The sequence below is a fragment of the Trachurus japonicus genome, chromosome 3 (assembly GCF_045865225.1).
Source record: "Trachurus japonicus isolate A0001 chromosome 3, Traja_1.0".
Lineage (NCBI taxonomy): Eukaryota > Metazoa > Chordata > Actinopteri > Carangiformes > Carangidae > Trachurus > Trachurus japonicus.
Window position 1 is genome coordinate 30,792,308 of NC_140909.1, and position 23,587 is coordinate 30,815,894.

General features: G+C 43.0%; 2 protein-coding genes across 4 annotated transcripts in view; one reads left to right on the forward strand and one right to left on the reverse strand.

The window, feature by feature from the left end:
• Window positions 1-471: 471 nt before the first annotated feature.
• Window positions 472-8,451, forward strand: rab11a (RAB11a, member RAS oncogene family). The gene is made up of 5 exons (XM_085769752.1): window positions 472-624; window positions 1,988-2,183; window positions 3,649-3,842; window positions 4,256-4,336; window positions 5,510-8,451. Exons 1-5 carry the CDS (start codon window positions 585-587, stop codon window positions 5,644-5,646), a joined length of 648 nt encoding a protein of 215 aa, XP_085625878.1. The 5' UTR covers window positions 472-584; the 3' UTR covers window positions 5,647-8,451.
• Window positions 8,452-12,115: 3,664 nt separating this feature from the next.
• Window positions 12,116-23,587, reverse strand: part of LOC146990156 (multiple epidermal growth factor-like domains protein 11) — a 160,744-nt gene continuing 149,272 nt past the window's right edge. Inside the window, exons 18-25 of one of the 3 annotated variants that reach the window (XM_085769833.1) lie at window positions 22,358-22,486; window positions 20,858-20,986; window positions 19,381-19,614; window positions 18,955-19,094; window positions 18,219-18,288; window positions 17,691-17,744; window positions 14,888-15,106; window positions 12,116-12,337 (exon numbers count right to left, since the gene is read on the reverse strand). In XM_085769833.1, coding sequence (XP_085625959.1) covers window positions 12,147-12,337; window positions 14,888-15,106; window positions 17,691-17,744; window positions 18,219-18,288; window positions 18,955-19,094; window positions 19,381-19,614; window positions 20,858-20,986; window positions 22,358-22,486 — 1,166 coding nt within the window. In that variant the 3' untranslated portion in view covers window positions 12,116-12,146. Of the gene's footprint in view, window positions 12,338-14,887; window positions 15,107-17,690; window positions 17,745-18,218; window positions 18,289-18,954; window positions 19,098-19,380; window positions 19,615-20,857; window positions 20,987-22,357; window positions 22,487-23,587 lie in introns of all 3 variants that reach the window. The other 2 variants (XM_085769825.1, XM_085769841.1) reach the window with 2 other exon arrangements.

The following is a 23,587-nucleotide window of genomic DNA, read 5'->3' on the forward strand; positions in this document are numbered from 1 at the left end:
CTGCATGTTAGGTTCAGCTACACTGATCTTCTCCATCAGGAAGAGCTTCAGGTGTATGAAGCCTCCTGTGTCTCCAGAGGAAACTCTGTGAAGTCTGATAAAAGTCCCCTGTGGCTATTTTGTATCTCTGGGGTGATTTTGTGTCAATTATGTGTCTTTGTGTTTGTTGAGCCTCTATTTTGGTTGTTGTTGTTGTTGTATGATTCTTTGTGGTTGGTGTTGTGCCTTTGTGGTTGTTTTGTGTCTTAATGTAGTTGTTTGAATGATTTTTTCCTGACACGTAGGCCTATAACACCAACACAGGCTCTGCCTCTGACCCCCGGGCCGGGCCCTGTGGGGCCCTGCAGAGTAACATGACCATCACAGTGTGAAGTGTAGTAGTGAGTTCCCTCTTTGGCCACCGGGGGTCAGCAGCTTCTCCATGTGCCACCCTGACGCTGCCAGGGAAGAAGGAGAAGAAGAAGAAGGAATCACGGAAGTACGGCTCCCAAACAGATTCCCGTTGGAAGAGTAAAACACAGCAGATCGCCTTCTTTCCCCTAAACCCAATCCAATCTCGGACTATCTCAGTTCTCAATAAGACGATGGGCACCAGAGATGACGAGTATGATTATTTGTTCAAAGGTAAACCCAGGCTTCTTCTCCTCATCGCGTCTCAGCTGCTGTGTTAACTCGGATGCTAACAGGCCAGCTGACTGGCTGCCAGGCTAACCCACTCCGCTCCGCTGCCGTCAACCTTTGTGCTCCGGTCCGTCTCCACCGAGCCGCCCGGGCCGTGTCAGCAGCTCCGGTCCACTCCCACGACACGCGACCGACCTCCTCTAAACTGTCCGCGCGGAAACGCTCGTGGATTCCTCACGTTATAACCGTTAATAACCGTTATTAGCGTCAACGCCAGGGCGCCCGGACCGTTAGCAGCTAGCAGCTAGCCGCCGTTAGCAGCTGTCGGTGGGCGCGGAGCAGCCCGACGTCGGTCGGACACACCTAACGACGTTTCCCGTTATCACGTTATCTGTGGAGGTGCAGCCGGACAGACGGAGCGACTTACCGACAACAGCGCGCGCACACACACACACACACACACACACACGAGACTTTTTATCGGTTCTCTACGGCTCCTGCTGCTAACCAGCTAAAAGCAGTGGGTTAACGGGTGGTCGCTGGTTTTCTGACTAATAAAGTGAACTGGTTCAAGCTCGGTTAGGTAAACAGTGAGGTCAGAAAGCAAAGTAAACAACACGTATAAATAGAAACATTAAAAAATGGGCGATCGCGTGTTATTTATTTACCATCGTCCAGGTAATAAAAGCCTTGTGCTGAATTAGCCTAAAACGCTAGCTACATATTTAATTTGTTAAAAAGTGTCACATCACATGTTGTGTATGATTTATGACCCACAGTGGTTGACGCTATTCAGCCACAGACTTCCCTCCACACGATTACAGGACATATAACACATAAAATATGAATAAATACCAATGGAAACAGGCGAATCCCTGTCCAAAGGTGTCGATTACTCGATTAATTGATGCACGTGATGAATCAATGAATAAATAAATCTTCTCATTTGTAAATGGTGCACCTATGTTCATAATTACTAATGGTAATAACAACAACAACCATGGTTTTATTATCGATTAATCTGTCGATTATTTAAACGATTAGTTGTTTGGTCGATAAAATGTTAAAAATGTTGAAAAATGTAAATAAGTGTTTCCCAAACCACAAGATAACGTCCTTAAATCTCTTGTTTTGTTCACCAGAAGATGAAATCAGAGAATTTTGACTTTTTTTTATCTTAAAAATTCGATTATCAAAATAGTTGATAATTAATTTAATAATCGATCATTGTTCGATTAATCAGTTAATTGTTGCAGCTCTAATAACACATGCATTAGTAGTATGAAAACAATGGTCATCATAATTTACACATCACATGCTTTTCTGGGTTTGTGTTTAAATGTGTTTCCTCCACTGTGCGTTTCAGTCGTCCTCATTGGAGACTCAGGCGTGGGAAAGAGTAACCTGCTGTCACGTTTCACCCGCAATGAGTTCAACCTGGAGAGCAAGAGCACCATCGGAGTTGAGTTCGCCACACGCAGCATCCAGGTGGACGGCAAGACGGTGAAGGCCCAGATCTGGGACACAGCCGGCCAGGAGCGCTACCGAGCCATCACATCAGCGTGAGTATAGACACAGTCCTTCTAGGCAATACAATATACAACGTCTCTGGTATAGAGGAGCAGCAGAGTACACGTGTGTCGCATTTGAAATGACAACTCTGCACCCTTCAGTCTCAGACAACACCTTTTTTCCATCTGAGCCCAGCATTGTAATGAAGCACATGAGCAGATGAACTCATGTACAAGCTGTGAGAGTGAAACAGTTAGAAAACCAAAACTCAGAGGTGACAGCTTTGCTTCTTGTGAGCGTCTGCTAACTCTAGAACGAATTTCATCGGTCACTGTAACCTCAAACCATTTTTATTGCTCATAACTCAAAAACTGAACACAGAATATTAGAGGTGGGACTCACCAGAGGCCCCGAAACACAAGATTATCACAGTAATAAATCACACTACAATATTAATGCCATTTTAAACATTTCAGGTATCCTGAGTGTTGCAGGAACATATTGTGATTGTGATTTATTTCATTTTCATTTTGCTACTGTTAATGATGTCGTGAAAGGAGAACTCCGTTAGTCTCGTATGTTATCTAATAAGATTAACTTCTTAGTCTGTTCAGCTCACTTAAACCATGTTTATCCTGGCTAAATGTGAAGTAGACAGACTGACCAACACAGTCAGGACAACTACGCTAGTAGCCTATTTAATTCATATTTGCATTCATTTGTATAGTAAAGATTGATACTTTGCGTCGTGAATATATACAATATTGCCACACTACACTATGCAATGTTTATTTTTCCCCCATCTCTGTTGAATACCTTCTGTTCTTCAGTTGTCCATCCGTTTGCCTGTTCAAGTGAAGAAATATTTTACATTTTTACTAATTCACAGAAAGAGTTCATTGATCCATTGGTAATTTAGTGTTTTGGAGAGTTTTAGTTCCTTAATCACTTATATATTAGTGACCTCTGATAGCAGGGTTAGTAGAGATGTAGACAGACATACTCACCTTTTTCCGAACGTCAAAAACGTAAGCCTGTTTTGCCGGTTTTGCTCTTCCGGTGGAATTTTATGTTTACGTTTCCATGGTTTCGGTAGTCGCGGTAAATGCATGGATTTTTTTTTTGAAAATCTGTAAAACACATGGATCATCACACCGGCTTTTAAAAATGGATATCACACAAATTGACATCCGTGTTAAAAGCCAGCGTTAATAGATCCATGTCTTTACCGCAACTATGACAACGACTGAAAACCATGGAAACGTAAACGTACAATTCCACCAAACCGGCAAAACCGGCTTCCGGTTTTGACCATAGATGACGTTGGGAAACTTGTGGATACAATGACTCTGTAAGAAATCTCCCTGCGTTTCAAATGAAAATCTCCAGTCAGCGGAAACGCACCGACTGATCTCCTGCTGCAACACAAACACAAAGACTGCCACTCACTAAATCACCTGTAATATTCTTGTCAATGGGCCCTGATTATAATTGAGGGCTGTTTGCTTCCTGCAGGTACTACCGCGGGGCGGTGGGGGCTCTCCTGGTCTACGACATCGCCAAGCATCTAACCTACGAGAACGTGGAGCGCTGGCTGAAGGAGCTGAGAGACCATGCCGACAGCAACATCGTCATCATGCTGGTGGGCAACAAGAGCGACCTGCGTCACCTCCGAGCTGTTCCCACTGATGAGGCGCGCGCCTTCGCAGGTAAAACTATTATGCTGTTATTTGTAACCTTCATTTAACCCTCCTGGAAGGAAATGCCTCATTGTTCTAAGAATGCCCCGATCGAGGTGGGCGTATGGACGGCTTGAGACAGAAAATATGCAACGAAATCTAACAGGTCAGGACAAGATAACATTTCATTATAGGTTAAAAATAATATTCAAAATAGCAGTTAGAGCTCTGTACAGTATAAAGGTAGATGATGATGATGGTGGTAAAAGGTCATTTAGATTGTGAAGTGTGACTGGTTGGTTTGATGTTTCACAGTCACACGTCTGAACTGGTCAAACTGCTCTCTGTCTCTCTCTCTGGAATGCTTCATATCTGATGTGTGTGTATGTGCGTGTGTGCGTGTGTGTGGTAAATGTGACCTGTCACTCAACTTTGCCCTGCAGAGAAGAACGGTTTATCTTTCCTGGAGACGTCAGCTCTGGACTCCACCAACGTCGAGACGGCTTTCCAGACCATTCTGACAGGTCTGTACTGCGTCTGTGTGTGTGCCAACCTCCACATGTAAAGCCAACCTCTCCCCAACAGTTTACGAGGCCAACGGATGTTACATTTATTGAGGAAGTGCTGCAGGTTTTTAGTGACGGTGATTATAGAGAGAGGGAAGTCACAACACTGCTGCACTGGATCAGCACTGTTACACAAAGAGTTTATCAGTTAACAGTTCGTCCAGTTTCCTTCTGAAGACACAAATCTTTAACAACAGTTTTGCTCAGGGACTACAGTCAGCCGAGGATTTATCCAGACCAGTGTGTTCTAGCAGCGCAGTGGTGTGTCTATTTTGATGTTAAATCTGAGATATTTAGTTTTTGATGTTTGTCTCTGGGCTTCATCTGGTCCAGTTTGCAGATGTTTGTCTCTAGATATAGGGATTAATTCTCAACATGTGGGTCATGATCTCAAGTATGATGGTCTATAACTGCACTCACTTAGACAACGGCTGTTGATCTATTAAAAAACATTAAGAAGAAGAATCCCTTTTATTGTCATTGAGCAGTGAAGCACAATGAAATCTAGGTGCATCTCTCCCAAAGTAATTTAAGAAATATTTCATAAAAAGTAAGTAGAGTACAAATACTGTATATAAAAGTAATATACAAATATACCATAGTTGTTACTATGGATGTAGTGCAAATTCACATTCACATTGTGCAGGGTTTCCCTGTGGGTGTTAAATGTATAATTAATCGCACAGTTTGTTGTGATTAATTGCAATTCATCCTTATTTTTTTAGATAAACTCACAGAATTGATGTAGAAGCAACACAAATAAATAGAAGTAAAAAGTATATAAATATTTTTCCATTTGTTTTCCACTGAAACCATCAAGTCCATCAGAATTCTCTTTTCTATGCATTAACAGTAATAACAAAACCCAGGACTATACGTTAAAGTGTCAGTTAAACTGGACGCTGTCAGGCAGTCTGGGTTTAGTGGCAGATATTTAATCATTCACACGACTAAAAATGTTCACGACCCTTTCTGTCATATTCTAATCTGTTCCCTGTCGTCTCCTGGCAACCGCAGCGGAGAGGACGGCTGATCATTTCAAGCTGAATCTGACAGTTTAACAGCTGCCGTCAGCAGTATGTACAGACTCTGAAGCCTAAACCACTCTGTCCCTCTGCCCCCCCCCCTCAGAGATCTACCGTATCGTCTCCCAGAAGCAGATGTCGGAGCGTCAGGAGAGCGACATGTCGCCCAGCAACAACGTGGTCAACATCCAGGTGCAGCCCACTGAGAACAAACCAAAGATGCAGTGCTGTCAGAACATCTAGCCCCGCGTGGACCTGCTGCTCCCCCTCCCGCCTCCCCCCTCCTCTCTTTCCACAGCCCCCCCCCTCCCTCCCTCTCTACCCAGCTACCCTAGCTCACAACTCCTCAACGCCCCCCCCTCCCCTCAGAAAATAGACTGCCTCGGTGTACTGCGTGGTGTGGGAGGGACGAGCCACAGCTTCCAGGCTGTGACCCCAACTCTGCACCTGTCTTGTACCTGCCCCCCCCCCCTCTCTTTCCTCCCCTAACCTGACTCCCTCCTTTTCCCACCGCCCCCTCCTACCCTAGGTAAATATATCCCAGTATAAGAAGTCACCGCGTGGGGTGGCCCCCCAAGCAGAGCCCCTCTGTCTTTAGGTTTCTGCAGGACAGCAGGCAGTGAGCATTTCATATCACTTTAGATTTCATTACTGTAGATGCGCTGACATGTCACGAAAATGTCTTAATATATGAATGTGATTTGTTTTCTTCTCTTTTCTTCTCCTCATCCTGTTGATTTCTCCACTTTTTTTATGATCTGTCTCGTACCATATATCTACTAATAGGTATATATGAATTTAAAGCACACGTTGCTCTGAAGTGTATTCCTATATACAAGCTTCTCCTCTGTCATTTTAGGCTTCCCCCTCTGCCTCACCTCGCCTCACCCCCCACCCCGCCCCACCCCACCTCTGTCCTCTTTAGTGCAATGTACTGTTTTTTGAAACCATGTGGATGTATGGAGCACGGTGTAGACGCGCGTGCTCTGGTAGTGTCCCGCCAATTTGATCTGATTGCTGTGAATACGACGCTAGTGAGACATAAAATCTTTTTTTTTTTGTGTGTTTGTTTTTGCGTTTGCTGAGCGTCAGTTTGCGCCGTGGGGAGGGTCCGGGTGTGAGCTAGCATGAAGCGCACAGCCTCATACATGTCGTCATCATCGTCGTCATCGTCGCAGCGATAGCAGTGGGGGCGGCGGGGTCGAAGCGTGTTTGTTTTTCGTGTTTTCTTGCATGTCTTGGAGAAGGCGGCCCTCTGCTGTCGCTGCGCGTTCGTGCCGGGTGAGAGACTCAGTCTGGACTCGATCTGAACACTATCATTGCCTTGAGGGTGAGCCGTTTTAAAGCTGAACACAACTCCTGTAACATTCAGACGTTCACGTCGTCCTACTTTCAGCGTCAGTGTGACGTCACGACGCGGAGACAGTCGTGCTCATGCCGGGAAAGGATGCTCTGACTGAAGACACGCTCGTCCATCCTGCTCCCACACCAGGATGAAAACAGGATGCATCCTTCTTTTTTTTTGACATTTGACTACAACTATGCAGAAACTAGCACATGGCTGTTTGTTTTCTTAGTGCACTTCTATAGCAAATGAAGGAGTTTAAAAAAAAACAGCAAAAGTATTCTCGTATGACATTCCTATGATACTCCATTATATGATTATAATCAAAAATCTCCTCGTAGTCAAGCAGATGCTGCTTTGCATGTAACCACAGAGGTGTAACGTTAGTTAGGACGCACTGAGAAAGTAGGAAATGGGAAATGTCACTCGGTTGAACTTCATGAGCATAATAAACCTGTCGAAACCTTGCACTGAACCTTAGTAGCTGATCTAGTAAACATGCTTTCTTGTGTAGGAGTAGATTTTTACTGCACATGGAGAATCTGGACCTCGTCTGTCGCATAGGATCTACCGTTTGTTTTAGACGGTGCCACTGTTCAAAAACCAAAATGTAGATGTTAAAGAGGCCGAGTCTCGCTCCAGGTGTCTCCTGAAGTCCTCAGGACTCTAACAGGACAGAGTGGGTTTGGTGAAGGAGACTCGGGAAAACAGCGGAGAGACTCGGCCTCTTTCTCGCTAATTCCTGGTCACAGTGCCTGCTTCACCACATGTACCTGTCCCTGAACGCCTCTCATTCACCTGCCAACAACTCACCGTCATGTCCGCCTCCTCCTCCTTAACCAGTAACCTGGCTTCTCCGTCTGTCCCCCCCCAGGAGGACGGCTCTGTTGCCCCTGTCACATAAAGCCTATGTACACCGAGCTGCCTCTGACTTCAACACAATGCATGGCTTTCTGTACGACTGCAACTCCGTGTCGTATCGCCTTGTGTAGCTGACATTGTCATTACTGTCCATGAACTCTGCTGAGGGTAAGGCTTAGCTAGCTGGACCAAGCTCCTGCTCCAGGCTGTCACTTGTTAGTTGTCTGTTAATGAACACCTGCCTCGCTAACGAGCTGCTAGCTAAACCCCCCCCCCACCCCCACCCCCAGAGTGTGTTCTGTCCAATCCCCCAGGTTCGTAGCCGTGTCAGTGTGTGGTGTGGTGTTAGCAGACATATACGATGCCTGAACTCGGTGTGTGTGTGTCTGTGTGTGTAGAGGCAGAGGGTAGATCAGTAGCTCTGGAGTGTGTGTGTGAGCCTGGACGGCAGAGCCAATGGCGTTTCCTCTCGAACAGACGGCGCCGCCGGCCGCGCCCCTCCAGACTCACTAGCTGGCAATCAGTGGACAAAGTGATTCATTTATTCTGAAAATCTGATTTCTGATCCTGTCTCATGTACCTCCATTGTTCTGTGTTTTTTTTAAAAGTGTTTATTGATTTTTTTTTTTTTATTACTATATTGAATTCTAACTGACTGTAATTCCAGTGTAAACATGTAAGAGTGAAATGATGTCATTTCAATGAATTTGGAGGGTTAAATGTGAGGGGGGGGGTCATAATGAATGGTTTTATGTTTTGTACAGATTGATAAATTGTACAATTGTGTCTATATCTTAAGTTATCAGTTCATCTTAATAAAGCGCACCAGTCATAAACCTTTACATCAGCCTGCACTTTACTTCTGGTATTAATACAACTAAGTCATATTCTACGACCCCTCAGTTTGATAAAAGTTTCTTAAAAGACACAGAGAGGTAAATATCTCCGGTCAGTTTCCAACAAACAAAACATTCAATTAGTAGATGTTTCATTTAGTTGTTTAGGTCAAATTAGCTCCTCATGTCGTTCAATCTTAAAATTCTGCAAAGTCTCTCTAGTGACAGATGTGAGATCTGAACAATGTCTAACTCAATTAATCAGTGTTTTTTGTTTAATATCAACTTTGTACTTCAGAAAAAAACAAATGTAATAACTTACATTAATTTGAGGAGATTGCTCATTCAAGGAAATTGGACACGATTGCAACATTTGGGACCAGAAAAAACAAAAATCTTCACACATCTATTTCTTAGGCAGGTGCGTCGGAGGGTGACAATTAAGTCCAAATTAGAAAAAGAAGAGTTCCCGCACACATGGCCAACTCGCAGAATTTATTGTATTGCAACGTTTCGGTGCTAGACCTTTTTCAAGCAAATGTTTGCGCCACCACAGGAAGCCATCTTAAATAGGAGTGGCTGTGTGACACAAACCAATCCATTAGGACCTAATGTATCCAGTCACGGCAACTTAGTATTTATTGTATATATTCATTGCTCTTTACCTTTGTATATTGATATGATGCTGTTTCTATTGTTTGTATGTTGATATTTAATATTTGAATTCCTCACACCCAGACGTGTGGGAAAGTGATTGGTTTGTGTCACACAGCCACTCCTATTTAAGATGGCTTCCTGTGGTGGCGCAAACATTTGCTTGAAAAAGGTATAGCACCGAAACGTTGCAATACAATAAATTCTGCAAGTTGGCCATGTGTGCAGGAACTCTTCTTTTTCCAACATTTTGGACCAATCAACCTGTCTAACTCCTAAACCATTTAAAGATGATTATTACATATAATGGATCATTCACTGCAATAACTTGGATGGAAGATTTGAAAATACATACAATTTTACCAATAAGTTGTTTTAGAATTAAATTATTTTCGCATCTATCTATCTATCTATCTATCTATCTATCTATCTATCTATCTATCTATCTATCTATCTATCTATCTATCTATCTATCTATCTATCTATCTATCTATCTCTAATCTGAGATCAGAAGAGGCAGATGAGTCTAGGAAAGTTTGACAAACTCCAGTCATGTCAATGAGACGTGGTCACAACCAAAAATTGTCTGTTTGTCTGAAATAAAATTTATTTACATATTCATAGATTCTGGTTCACTGATACACGGTAACATGGTCTATTTTAAAACATGTCTTACATATATTAAACAGTGAATACTCTATCATTTTAAAGCTTTTTTGTTTTTTCTTGTCAAGAACTCAAGTTCTCATGTCAGCAACAGATCACCCTAAAGATGCTGCCTCAATCCAAAAACCTCTTCTTGCCTGCACTCAAGTTTGAAGCTGTTTAGTCTGAAATGTACGGAAGCCCCAAGAGGCCATACATTTCTACAATTAAATTCCTCTGTTTCCCAGAGATAACAGGACAACTACTATATAATATATAATACACACAAGTGTGCATATTGTCTATATTGAGACATGAAGCTGTTTCATGTGTCAGGCCTTGATTGAAAAGATATATAACTCACTGATCAATATTTGCCTGCTCCTCTCACATTCCACACTAAACAACGTTTCCTTCATTAAACATAGACATACACAGACTGTTGTTTAGTTGTCCACAGATTGTTGGTTTTCTCGTCTCAGGAAGATGATCCCATTATCTCAAAGAAACAGGGGAACTGAAATGTATAAATGTATGGTCACTAAGGCCTTCCATAGAAATGCAATATTATCAAATCATAGTCAAATCAAAGTGTCCACATATTCCATTTCTATTCATTATCTTAGCTACTATTACTGTTATTAATAATAATCAATCTGTGGAGTAACAGAACAGCACACCACTCCCCTGAGCTATGATATCTTTATTGAGTTTAGCACTGGTAACAAAACTAAAAAACTAAACTACACATTAAGACCAGCAGCACACGACACAAAGACTGAAACAACTGTGTGGATCAAGAATGAAGAAAAGACACAAGGGGAGGACAAAGTCGAAGCGAGTGGAACAAAAGTCTGGAGTCAAACATGGGAAAACAAAGCAGTTTCCATCTGATTGTCAACATGTCCTGTTATTGCTGTTTGACAAGAAAATCAATAATGATCAATAAAAAATTCACCTGCTGTGAGGAAAACGGAGTTGATTTCAGACAGTAGTACAGTAGTTATCATTTCCATGAGATTGAAAACATCTTTGTTGTGTTTGGGAATTAAAATCCAGTGTGTCTGTGGAGTTGTAACTCCTGCAACAGTTACATCAACACACGTTTCCATGTCGACGGATGCTGATCATCAGTCTGCACCAAAGGACATTAGGAGGGTAATTCCTGGCTAACTATTATATATTCAATAATCTTTGGCATGCATGTGTTTTAAGCTCGACACAACAAAGGAAAACCACAATAATAATCACTAGTGTACAGTAAGTGTACATCCAATACACCACTTTGTTTACAGTACATACAAAAAGATAACTTTCCAGAGAGAAAATATGGATCCTCGCCGGGATCTTTGAATATGTAAACAGGAAATAAGAAACGATGTGTAAAAATACCAGAAATATACAGGTTGTGTAAATCTGACCAGACTGTGGTAAGTGTGCATTTCTCTAGATCCTCCTCTCTGTCCAGAGAAGCAGAGTAATAAATGCCTTCGTATTGGCTGCTCCTTCACTGTCAACACTCAGCAGGTCCAGTCAACAGGACGGACGTGGTCTCCGTCTCATTCAGAGGGAGCTGCTCCTCCGTCTCCATCTTGGCAGTGCCTGACTCCTCCCTCACACTCCAGATAATCCAGACATGGACAAAGAGCTGGTTCGTGTTGAACTGAGGTTTCAGTGCACGCTGGTTTGTGGCAAGTGTACGCACACCCACCTGCAGCCACACCCTCAATTTAACACAATTTTAAGCCTTAAAAAAATGTGTACAGTCATCATGAAGGAGGTAACCGTACCAGTCGTAGAAACTCCACGGTGTAACATGGGAGTCTATGGGGACTGACTCACTCTAGTGGTCAGTAGAGGAACTACAGTTTTCAGCACGTCCATGTTATTTGGCACACACACATCATCTGTTCATTATGACATCCAACCAGACAAATTACATGAGGGACTCAGGGTTTGGTCAGATAGAGGTCTAAGTGTACCTGAAGACTGAAGAAAGATCAGCTTGTGTGTGTGTGTGTGTGTGTGTGTGTGTATGTATGTGTGTGTGGGTGTTTGTGTGCCTGTATTCCTTCTGACGACACATGGGTTGAGGAAGAGGAATTTGATGGTAATATAAATATGATGGTGTCTAAACTCAGTTTAGATATAATACAGTGATAAGATATCAAACAGCAGTGCAACAGTCTGGGCACTGTCCACACAAACACACGCACACACACAGATAAATAAATAAATAAATAAACAAACAAACATTAGTCCCAACAAAGCCTGTCCTTTGTCGCCTGAATCAAAAACAAACTGATCTTTTCCCGTCATGTCCCGACTCCCAGGTTCCTGGTTCTGGATGATGTGGGAACACTGGTGCAGTCTGGCTGCTTGTGGTGGGGGTGGGAGGGGGTCTACAGTAGTGAGCTGGTGGGGCTCCCGGGCAGCGGGGGGCTATGGCTGTGGGAGGGGCTGGTGATGGGGCGGACCGGCAGCAGGTCGTAGTGGCTGGGGATGTGGCTGTTCCTGGGCAGGTCATACGGGTTCTGAGGGTAGGAGGGAACCACCACCCCCCCGGCCCCCGCCACTATACTGATGGTCGGCTCTGAGGGAGGGGGGGAGAGAGAGCGAGAGAGAGAGAGAGAGAGAGAGAGAGAGAGAGAGAGAGGGAGGGAGGAATGAGCGGACTCATCACTCATCACTATAACAATTAAACGCTTTACGAGGAAATAAAGTAGCGTTTCCCCCTCAGTCGCACAACTCTTAAAAATGCACTGAAATGACCTTAGCACTGTCACAGGCGACTGTCAGTCTGCATAATTATAAATGCAGTGCACAGCAACTGTAATTAATCCACTTACAGTTGTAATATTGTATTATTGTTTATATGTCTTTTCTCCTCATGTTGAACTTTCACCACTGCTTCCACTGCGGTCCTACTGCAAGTGGCCGATTAACTGACTCTGACTTTCAGTCGACTCATAGCTGTAAAAATTTAAATTCCAGTTAACGACCTGATAAAACCTCTTTACCCCCCCTCAGCTGCTCAGTGATGTGGTGACACTTCTCAGGGGGGGGGGGTTAACCAAAAAACAAGAAGCAAAAATGTACTCAGATATCACACTAGTGTATCTTAATTAATGTGTGTTTTTGTTTTTTCTGTGTTACAATTACAAATGTTATTAACATAAAATGTCATAACAAAAGATAATAAATATGTTTTCTCATCAGGTAGACCAAGTAAACATTATTTGTGGACGTTACCTTCAGGCAACATTGTATGACTGTGGATTAATAAGCAGTTAATCTGCATTTCATTATACTCACTTACTATATAATGAGTCTTTTAATCGCTCATTACAAACAGCATGGTGTATAATGTTCCAAAGTAATGAAATCTCATTCATGGAAATTGAAGGATGTGGGAGCATTTTCACAAATTTGTACTTTGTTATTTAAATTTCTGGCAGCTCTGTCTTTTACTCAACTACATTTCCTAAATAAAATGTGTGCACTTAGAAATTTTCAGTGCCTGGAGAAGTCCTCGAATGGGATGTTTAAGAAGGTGTGGGAACCCAGAACATTATGCTTTACTCTAGAGAAGCCTTTGATACTTAAAGGACAATTCCAGGCGAATTCAACTCAGGGGTGTATTTTCATATCATTTTAGGTCTAAAAGAAGGAATCTGAAGATTTTCAGTTTAATTGCTCCTGTTTTGCAGTAGTTGCGTCTGTCCGCGCATCGCCACGGCAGCAATGAATGGGAGTGGATGTAAGTTCCGCTGTTTAGGCTGTTTACAGCCCTCAAAGCCGCAATTCTTTTCCACAGACAGCATCAGATGGCAACTCAAACATGCACCCAAAAGTTTATTTACTTCAAGCAAGCCGACATGTTTGTAAAACTAGATCTAATTCAAAGTCTCCCGGAGTCTCGCGCGAGCCCGAAGTTGCAGTGCTGGTGTATTCAGGCGCAGTGGGAGCTACCGTTTGTGTCATTAACACAGGAATATCAAATCTTTACTTGCTTGAAGTGTACATTTTTTTCCACAGACAGCGTCAGGTGGCTACTCAAACATGCACCGAGAAGTTTTTTTTACTTGAAGCAAGTAAAGAGTTGATATTCCTGTGTTTATGACACAAATGGTAGCTTTTCCCACTGCATGTGAACACACCGAGCACGGCAACTGGGTCTTGCGCGAGGATCCGGGAGACTTTTGCCCAATTCCAATTCTATTTTTCATCCCTACCCCTACCCCTAGCCCTTAACCCTTGCCCTTACCCCTTCAACAATCACATACGTCATCAGTCGTCTCTGCTGGCTTTCACATAAGCAGACGTGACAAGCTTTTGCCACAAATCCTGTATTCAAAACCACGTTAACTTAATAAAATAAAATAAAATTTAATGAAGACTGATCGGTTCATTGTAAAACATTTATTTATTTATGTAAATGTGGTGAAAAAATATTAAAACTTAACAAAATGACGTAATAACAGCGCTACAGTGAGAAATAAAACAGCTGCCGGTTGCCGCAAGATGCATTCTGGGAAACTTGTCATAGCCCTTGGTTTGTAGTGTGCCCCTGAAAAATCTCCGTTTCGAGGGCGAGATAGCCCTAGCCCTTCCCCCTAACCCTCGTCTGAACCAGAACCAGGACACCACCACTTCACGTGAACGCGCAAAACGAAGGGTTAGGGCCAAGGGCTAGGGCTAAGGGGAGAATTGGAATTCACCCTTTGAATTAGATCTAGTTTTACAAACATGTCGGCTTGCTTGAAGTAAATAAACTTCTCGGTGCATGTTTGAGTAGCCATCTGATGCTGTCTGTGGAAAAAAAATTGCGGCTTTTGAGCTTTTCAGCTTAAACAGCAGAACTTACATCCACTCCCATTCATTGCTGCCGTGGCGATGCGGGGACAGACACAACTACCGCAAAACAGGAACGATTAAACTGAAAATCTTCAGATTCATTCTTTTAGACCTAAAATGATAGGAAAATACACCCCTGAGTTGAATTCGCCTGGAATTGTCCTTTAAGTAATGTAAATATCACATTTATATTCTCAAAGGTGATTTTAACTTGAGCACACACACACACACACACACACACACACACACACACACACACACACACACACACACACAGCAGTCGTACCCATGTCGTAGACGTTCTTGGCGGGCGCTGTGGTGGTGGTGGTGGTGGTGATGATGGCAGCAGAGCAGCAGTGCGTCATGTGTTCGTGATGAGCTGGTGACTTCATTTCCACGTAGCTGCTCTCCGAGTGTTTGCACGCGCCCGGGGGGTCGTTGATGGTGGCGTACGGGTTCTCGCTGTTGAGGGAGCAGGTGCTGGACAAGGAGCCCTTCATGTAGTCTGCAGAGGAAACCACACACAGCTTGTTAAACAGGGATGGAGCTACAAACCACCATATTTGACAAAGACAAAGCTGCTTTTCTGTTCAACAACTCCTGCAAAGCATGTACAGTACGGCTCCTTACGGGTTATTACAGTCATATGAGAAATTTCCAGCTGTTGTGGCTTTGAATTACATTTCTATACACACTGTTGCCCATAAAGTTGGAATGAAATATTTCTTTTTACCTCTTCTCATTAAATGATTGTAACAATGTGATTTATTCTTGATAGATAAATCATCATGATGATCATTGCACCTGGTCAAAGGTGATTACTGATAAATATCAGTCAGAAAACAAAATTATTCCAACTTAATGGGCAACAGTGTTGCAAGGAGAAGGCTGGTGATGTTTTATGTATATAAGAAACCATCAATCAATACATCATCAATACTTTTTGGATTGCTCTAGTCTGCTCTTTGTGTCTCTAAGCTCTCAGCTTATTGATTCAAACTGAAGATGTACAACTCAACAACACTCATAAATACATGGTTGCATTTTACTTTCATAGAACAGCTGGTCCCTGCAGTTCTAGATCAAACAAACCAGAGGAAATACAGCGTTTAGTTGGGACTATTTAGAATAAACATAAATAATACCATTAAAATAATAATAACAAACAAGCATCACCAGAGGAACAGAGGTGCAAGGCCGACATCAACATTCAAAACCAGCTTGGGTGAAAAACAAAAAAAAACAATCTGTGAAGCTGCATTTGGAGAAAATACACATTAAGTGGCAGGAAAACACACAAAGCATTCAGTTATTGTGCAGGAGAGATTCCCCTGGGGGGGTGGGAGAGGTGGACGCAGGGAGGGTGGGGGTATCAGCAGTGGTGATGGGTCAGAGCAGCGGAGGGAAACACAGAGCGGGAGAGGAGGCGGATTCATCCTGCAGAGACACAAACACACCTGTTAAGTCAGGCTGGTACAAACAGCCACTTCAAATCAATAGCACATCACATTTCATGTCGACAGGGTAACGGTGCGTTCGGGTGCAGGAGCTAAGGCCGGGGGTTTTTTCACGCTGCACGAAAATATCTCATCCACGTGTGCAATTTCCTCCTCATATAAATCTCCCCCAGGCCACAGAAACCTGTTTCTCCACCTTTATCATTTTTGTCCTGGTGATTGTTTTTGCATCAACACAAAACATTAATACGACTTCTCCACAGTCCATCTCAGACGCCCCCGCCCCCCCACCCCCCACTAGATGTAGCTCTAAGGCTTTTAAAAACATCTCATTCCACCCCGACTGACCAAGTCATAAATTATCACATATCAGGCTGTTCCAGTTCTTTACTAACGTTTTTACACTGAACGGTGAGATTCAGGCCCAAGACTTTGTTTCCATTAGATGAAAACATTCCAGATGTTTGTGCGTCATTCCAGATGTTTAGATATTTGGTATCTTTGAGAACTTTGTAGAATGTTAAAGTCAAACCTGTCAGAACAGCTTCAGAGAGAGTTGTTGTTTTTGTCTTTGCTTTACTGCTCTTCTCCAGTCCAGTCCAGCCACAACAACAAAACCTACAATGTACATCTGTCCTGTTGTTTCTTGTTCCTCATCATATACACCAGTAAAAATAAAGCTTAAACTGGCTCAGGTGATTCATCAACCCTGTTAAGTCACACCTGGATGTTATTTCTTGTTGCTTCATGTTCAAATTATTCAACAATAGGAAAATACTTTTTTCATCCTGCATGTTCACATTCTTCTTCTATATAAACCTCATAAAGGCACAGAGGACGCACCCTCTAGTCAATAAAACAGCTAAACATCCGCAACAACCAAAATCATTTGCTCACAATCTTTTTATCGATTTTATCTTTTATACTAATACCAAACAGATTGATGAATGTGAGTGATGGGCTCATGCACTGGAGCAGAAATTAGGCCTCTGACCCTCCACCCTCAGAGCAGGATCTAGCCAGATGAGCTTGTTTTACATACTGGAGCACCACAAGGCTGCGTACTGACACCTTTGTAGTTTTTCACTTTATACCACTACCATGGCTGTGCAGCAGCACAACTTAAATATGCTGATGACATGGCTGTGGTTGGACTTCTTACAGAAAATAGTGCCACACCCGAGGAAGATTACTTCAGCTCCGTCACTTTGCTGCAGGACTGGAGTCAGACGAGTCATTTAGAAATGAACAAAGCCGAAACAAAATAATTCGTAATACAAACAAAGACAGGGGAGGCTGTATAAGAGCAAATAGTGCAGCGGCCATCTGTGGTCTTTAACATGCAGCTCACGACAGGTGTAGTCAGGCGTGCTCCGGGTGCAGCCAGTCTGCTGAGAGATTTCATGTTGATAACTGAGCACAAACAAAAGAAAAACACGTCTTCATATCTAATTATAACATGTGGTTTGATTCTGTTCAGTCTGACTTCAAACACTGCGACACATGAAGCTGAGGTTCTAATGCAGGAGAGAAGCAGTCATTGGCTGAGGGGAACTGTTTCGAGCAAGGGGATTGGCTGGGGGAGTCAGAGGTTGATGAGGTCACGCAGGCTGAGTCCACCTCACACAGTACCTCTGTAGCGCGGCTCCACGTGGTAGCTGTAGCGCCGGTCGATACAGTAAACACCTGCACAGAGACGTAGAGTGTAAGCAGCTTCAAGACTGGACGTAACAACAATTATAAAATATTTTAGACAAAACCTCCAGCTCAACATGTGAATCTCTGAAACTCTTTTTCTCAGTCACTTCTTTCCTGTTAGCGACACAGTGTCTAATGTGAACACACACCTTTCACTTATGTCAGAACATGTGGTTGTTACACATAAAAGATTTGCTAAACATGTTGGAAAATGATTCAGGTTTCAGAAGAATATCACTTTAAATCTAATGGGCATTTGGTGGGTGGGTTGTTTTAAGGGGGGAGGATTCTCCTCAGCCCTTCTGGCTGCAGATCACATCGGGTTTTTTTTAAAATTCATTAAAAAAAAAACTTCCAGGAAAATGTCAACAAATAAGGAATGTGCACAGCTCCACATCTGGATGTGCATCTGGGTAAGAAAGAAGAAGGAAGGAAGCAGGAGGTGTAGAGACTGTGACTGACCCATCTCACTGAGGTTGCAGTAGGCGCCCCACTCTGGAGCACTGTTCCTGTGTCGCTTCTTCACTTTCATCTGCAGAACACACCAAGAAACACACAGATGACAACAATCTCCAAGAAATAACACAGTCACAACCTTACAAACTCTCCAAAACAAAGACAACGTGCTTCTTCTACCAGATCTACCAGAGCTACAGCAGTAACATGCTGCTGATCCACTAATGTATTAATACAATTTGATAATGTGAGGTCATTTTTAATCACAGTGGCTGCTGGTGAGTTAACTACCTCGACTGAGAAATGACCCACACTGATCTGCTCTCTCATCCTCACTGACAGGAAGTCTCATATTTGTACAGGATCTGAGCCTCCAGATGGGCCCCGACCAGGGATCAAACTCAGAACCTTCTAGCCATGAGGTGACAGTGTTAACCACTGTACCGCTGTACCCTCTACCTATTCTATATTTAGCACACAGAAATAAAATAAGTACGAATGACTTAATATTAGTGAAGTATGATGATGCTGTTGAAAAATGTTGTTGGCCCAAACCCAGAACTAGTCCTTAAACTCAAAGTATACCCTAAAACACGAAACAGTTTAAACATAGAAATAAAGCTGTGATATATAAGTATGAACAATGAAAATGAATCTCCTTTGGTTTCCTGATTTTGAAGCATGTCGAGCCACTGAACAAAAATGTAATTATCTGTGAAAAAGAACACTCTGTGTGACCCACCTTGGCAGAGCCCCTCTTGGTGGGTTTGGCGTAGTGCGCGGCGTAGGTGCAGGGCCCCAGGGTGCGGTAGCTGGGGTTGGAGAAGCAGCTGTTGCTGGGAGAGGAATCTGCAGAAGAGAGCAGGCCTGTGCACTGCAGCCCTGCTGTCACCACAGGGCGTCAGCACACACTCACACTCTACCGTCTACACAACATCCTAACACACGTGTGCACTCACACACAGACTTGCTCCAGAGTTGCTGATTAAAGTGGAGGAACTCCTGCTGCAACCAAGAGGAGGAACCTTCATGTTCTCACACAATGTGGATAGGAGCTGAGACACTTTCTGATCTTGTTTCATCCTCTTCTCTGTTTTATATCACCTATACCTGAAAACTGAATATTTTGTCAAATTTTGGGCCAAACCGACAGGCGAGGAGGCCTCACCTGAGAGCGAGTAGTCGGTGGAGTTGATGTGCAGGGCCGGGGTGTAGGTGACGTTGGGCACATGGTGACCCTTCTCTCTCTGTCGGTAGCGGAACCAGACCACCAGGCCCAGCATGACCATGATGAGCAGCAGCAGGAAGATGATGCCCAGCACGGCGCCGGCCGACTGCCGCTCCGACGCCAGCGCTGGACTGATCTTGGTGTAGGGGTTCAGCTCCTCCATCATCAGAGCCGCTGAGGAGGAACATGGACAGTCAATAAGTCAAACACCTGCAGCTGCTGTCAGAATGAAGTATGTGAATCCTGTATTCAGTGGCTTTGAATAATATATATATATTTTAAAAGTGATGGACTTATATGCTTGATGGTCAGATCCTTTGTTTGAATAGAAAATAAAGTGACACCTGTGCATCATCATTTGTGATTTTTTCTAAAATAACAGTTTTTTGTCCACTTCTGAGAACGGAAACAAAACATATTCTTGCCTTTTTAAAGGGATAGTTCAACATTTTGGCAAATTGGCCCATTGCCATAATCGCTATAGTCATAGCAGTAGGTGTAAGCTATTTTTAGAACGGCGGAGCAGAGCCGCAAGCTGCTCAGAGCTACGCTATGGAGGCTGATGGGATTTCTTGGTTTCCCTCATCAAACTCATCAAATACAAAATCCCAAAACTCCACAACGCTCTGGTGGACAAGTTGTGACCTGCACATTCACCATACTATGAGATAATAATGGAACGTTACGAAACGGAGCCGTTTTCAAGGTAAATACAGGGTAAATACAGAGTCTGCTTGCTGAAAAATTGTCCCTGAAGGCAACACGCATCAGCGGTTTTGCATGAATTTCCCTCTAAAACAACTCTGTCTGGTAACGTTGTGTTATTAACTCATAGCGTGGTGAATGTGCAGGTCACAACTTGTCCACCAGAGCGTTTTGGAGTTGTTGGATTGTGTATTTGATGAGTTTGATGAGGGAAACCAAGAAATCCATTTAGCCTCCATAGCATAGCCCTGAGCAGCCTGCTGCTCCGCTCTGCTGCTCTAAAAATAGCTTGCACCGACAATTAAAGATAATGAACCTACTGCTATGACTATAGGGATTATGGCAATGGGCCAATTTGCCAAAATGTTGAACTATCCCTTTAAGTGTTGAACTTCTTAGTTCCTTATTTAAACACCTAGCAGTTCCTACAGTTTCCATCAGTTGTGTGTCTGCTATTATTGTTACAGAAGATGGGGGATCTTACACCTTTTTACTAAAAAAGTAGAAAAACAAACTGTAAACTAAAGAACAAACAGCAGAGACATTTCCATCCATCAGACTCTCACAGAAGTCTTTGTACCTTCATCTTATAGAAACACTCTCACCATCTTATGGTGAGTTTTCTTAATGTGTGTTTATCCTGTCATCATATTTTGTACAATTCATCTGAATCCAGATCTAAAGAGGCAGCTTCACACCCATTAGCTCTCACCCTGGTCACAGCGGATGCCTTTGAAGCCGATGCTGCAGTAGCAGGTTCCCGTCACATAGTCGCAGGTGGCGTTGTTCATGCACTCACACAGCTGCTGGCAGCCGTAGCCAAACGTCCCCGCGGGACACTCTGCACACAGGACAAGGTACATTCAACTCTAACTCTGACACTAAATAAAGATTCTCATCCTGAAATCTCACAACTGTGCTCATGTGCAGACATTTGAAGTGCTACTCTGTGAGTTGAATTTAAGTTTATGGCCAAGAACCTATTGAAATGTGTAAATCACTGTATACACCAGACTAATTTATTCTCAAGTGCAGTTACTGGAAGTGCCTGTTATTCATCTATGTCGAGCACAGAAAACACATACAGTGAAGTATAGGTGAAAAAAATGATGCCAAAAGGACAATATCAACACTGTAACTATTGTGTCATGACATTTAAATCATTTTGGTCTATACTGTAACCTAGTAACTAATACAGGAGTGTGAGTGGCTGTGTTGAATTATTTGCTTCATTATTTGAAGTTGTGTGAAAAAGGTGAAGAAATTATATATGATTATTTTTCTTTCTTCTGCTTGTTCACAATGTGTGATTTAGTGTTGTCATTTTAATTGTTTTCTTTGGTCCATATATGAAATAAATGTAATTAAAACACATCTGGGTGTAACGCTTTTTGTCTCATTTGCTTGTTGATCAACCTGACAAGGATCTGAGAGCAGCTCAAACTTTTGACATCTTTAAATTCAAAATCTGCCTCTAAAGCTTTTGACTGGAATATGTCATGACCATTCTTTAATATTAATGTTATTACTGATTTCTACTTTTAAAGGGAACCCGTTTCATTCATTTCAGAATGTTTATTGTTTGTTTTGTTTTGTTATATTTGATTGTTGTTCTTGTCAGCCGCCTGTAGGACACTCAAACCACATTAGCCAGTGTGTATGATTTGTTCACTGTGTTTATCTGCTGCTGCTGTGATTATTTGTGTCTGTTGAGTGAATATACTGTACAGTACTTTCCCTCCTTTCATTGTACATGATAATTCATTAGGTCTAATTCATCATCTGTGAAAGTACAGAGAAATTACTTATGGATAAAATAATAAAACAGAAACAATTCTCATTGTCTTAAAAAATTCCCATATTAAAGTTTCTCATATATAGATGCATAAAAATCCAATACTGCCATAAAGCGTCTGTCTTATATTCCTGTACTGTTGCCAAAAATGGTCCCATACACCCAGACATATTAAAGCTGTAGCTGTAAACCGTCTATATTGTCTCATTGTCTGTCCCTGTCAGTGCTGTGCGTCTGTCTCTGCTGCTGGGATTAACTCCAGTCCTCAGCTCCTTTTATTCTCTTACATGATTCTGTTAAAGCTGTTGATGGGATCATGGTGGAGCTGAAACTGAAAGCTGTTTCCTGCTCATCTTGTGTCATCACATGTGTGGGTGTGTGTGTGCTGATGTACGACACAAACGTGAACACACTCACTGAGTTCACAGCTCTGTCCGATGAAGCCCGTCCTGCACGAACACTGTCCGCTGATGTGGTCGCAGTCGGCCCCATTCTGACAGCGACACACCTCGGTGCACTGGGAGCCGTAGAAACCTGCGGGACACCCTGGAGAAGGAAGCCACACCACAAGTCAACGTTATGTATCCGGCATCTGCATGAAGACAAACTTCACTTTCTCCAGACTCAGTATCTGAGAGATGATCCACCAATCTGGAGCTGTGTTTGGAAGCAGCTTTTCCTGGATTGGCTAATCCGCTCCGTCACGGTGGGAACAACATGGATCATCCCTGGAGAGGGAAGAACCCAGTTTGCAACTCAGGAGGTTTAAATATCTGCCCAGAACTCTTTTTGGATCTTCCTCTTGTTTCAGCAGCATCAACACAATGTTCACACATGTTGTAAAGAAAAGACCAACTTACCAACTGTTAAGAATGAGGGCGTATTCACACCAGGCTGGTTTGGTCCGCTTGAAACTTTTTGGGGAGGTGTGAATACAAACCAGCGGACTCTGGTGCGGATCAAACAAGTGAACCGAGACCACCTCTGCAGCTGGGACTCGGTCCACTTGTTTGATCCGCACCAGAGTCCCAAACGAACCCTGGTGCGATTCGCGTCCGGTGTGAATGCAAACCGAACCTTTCCCGAACCAAATGCAAAATCCAAGCGCCTTTTTGGATTCAACAGGCTTCCGTTGTTGTCAGAAAATGTGGAAATGATCAACAATGAGCCGTGGGTCAACATGGAGCACAGATAGACACGCTGCCTCCTTGATATCTGGTCAGTGGAAAACATTTATCAGATGCTGGAGAGGACGCACCCGTCGCCGTTAAGGATGCACATTCTTAATATTTTTTTTAACTGATAACAGAAAGTCGTTATCCGATTAATAACCGTTAACAGAAACAAATGTGACTAGGCTTATGCCGATTGGCAACGCGGCATCCTGAGAGAATTATTATGTTTTTTTGTTTTTGCTGTGCTGTCCTTTTTTTCTTTTTTTTAGCGCACCATCCTTCAGACGCACATGCAGACGTCTGTGTGTTTGTTGTCTGACCATCCTTCACGGGGACTGCTGCATAACGGCCACATAGCCTCCAAGTGATGAATAAGCACAGGACAGGTGCAACTGGAAATACTACCAAATTAAAAGGGCAGCGGAACGCATTCATGATCTCAATTGTGTACTTTTGGTGGAAGATCTCGCTG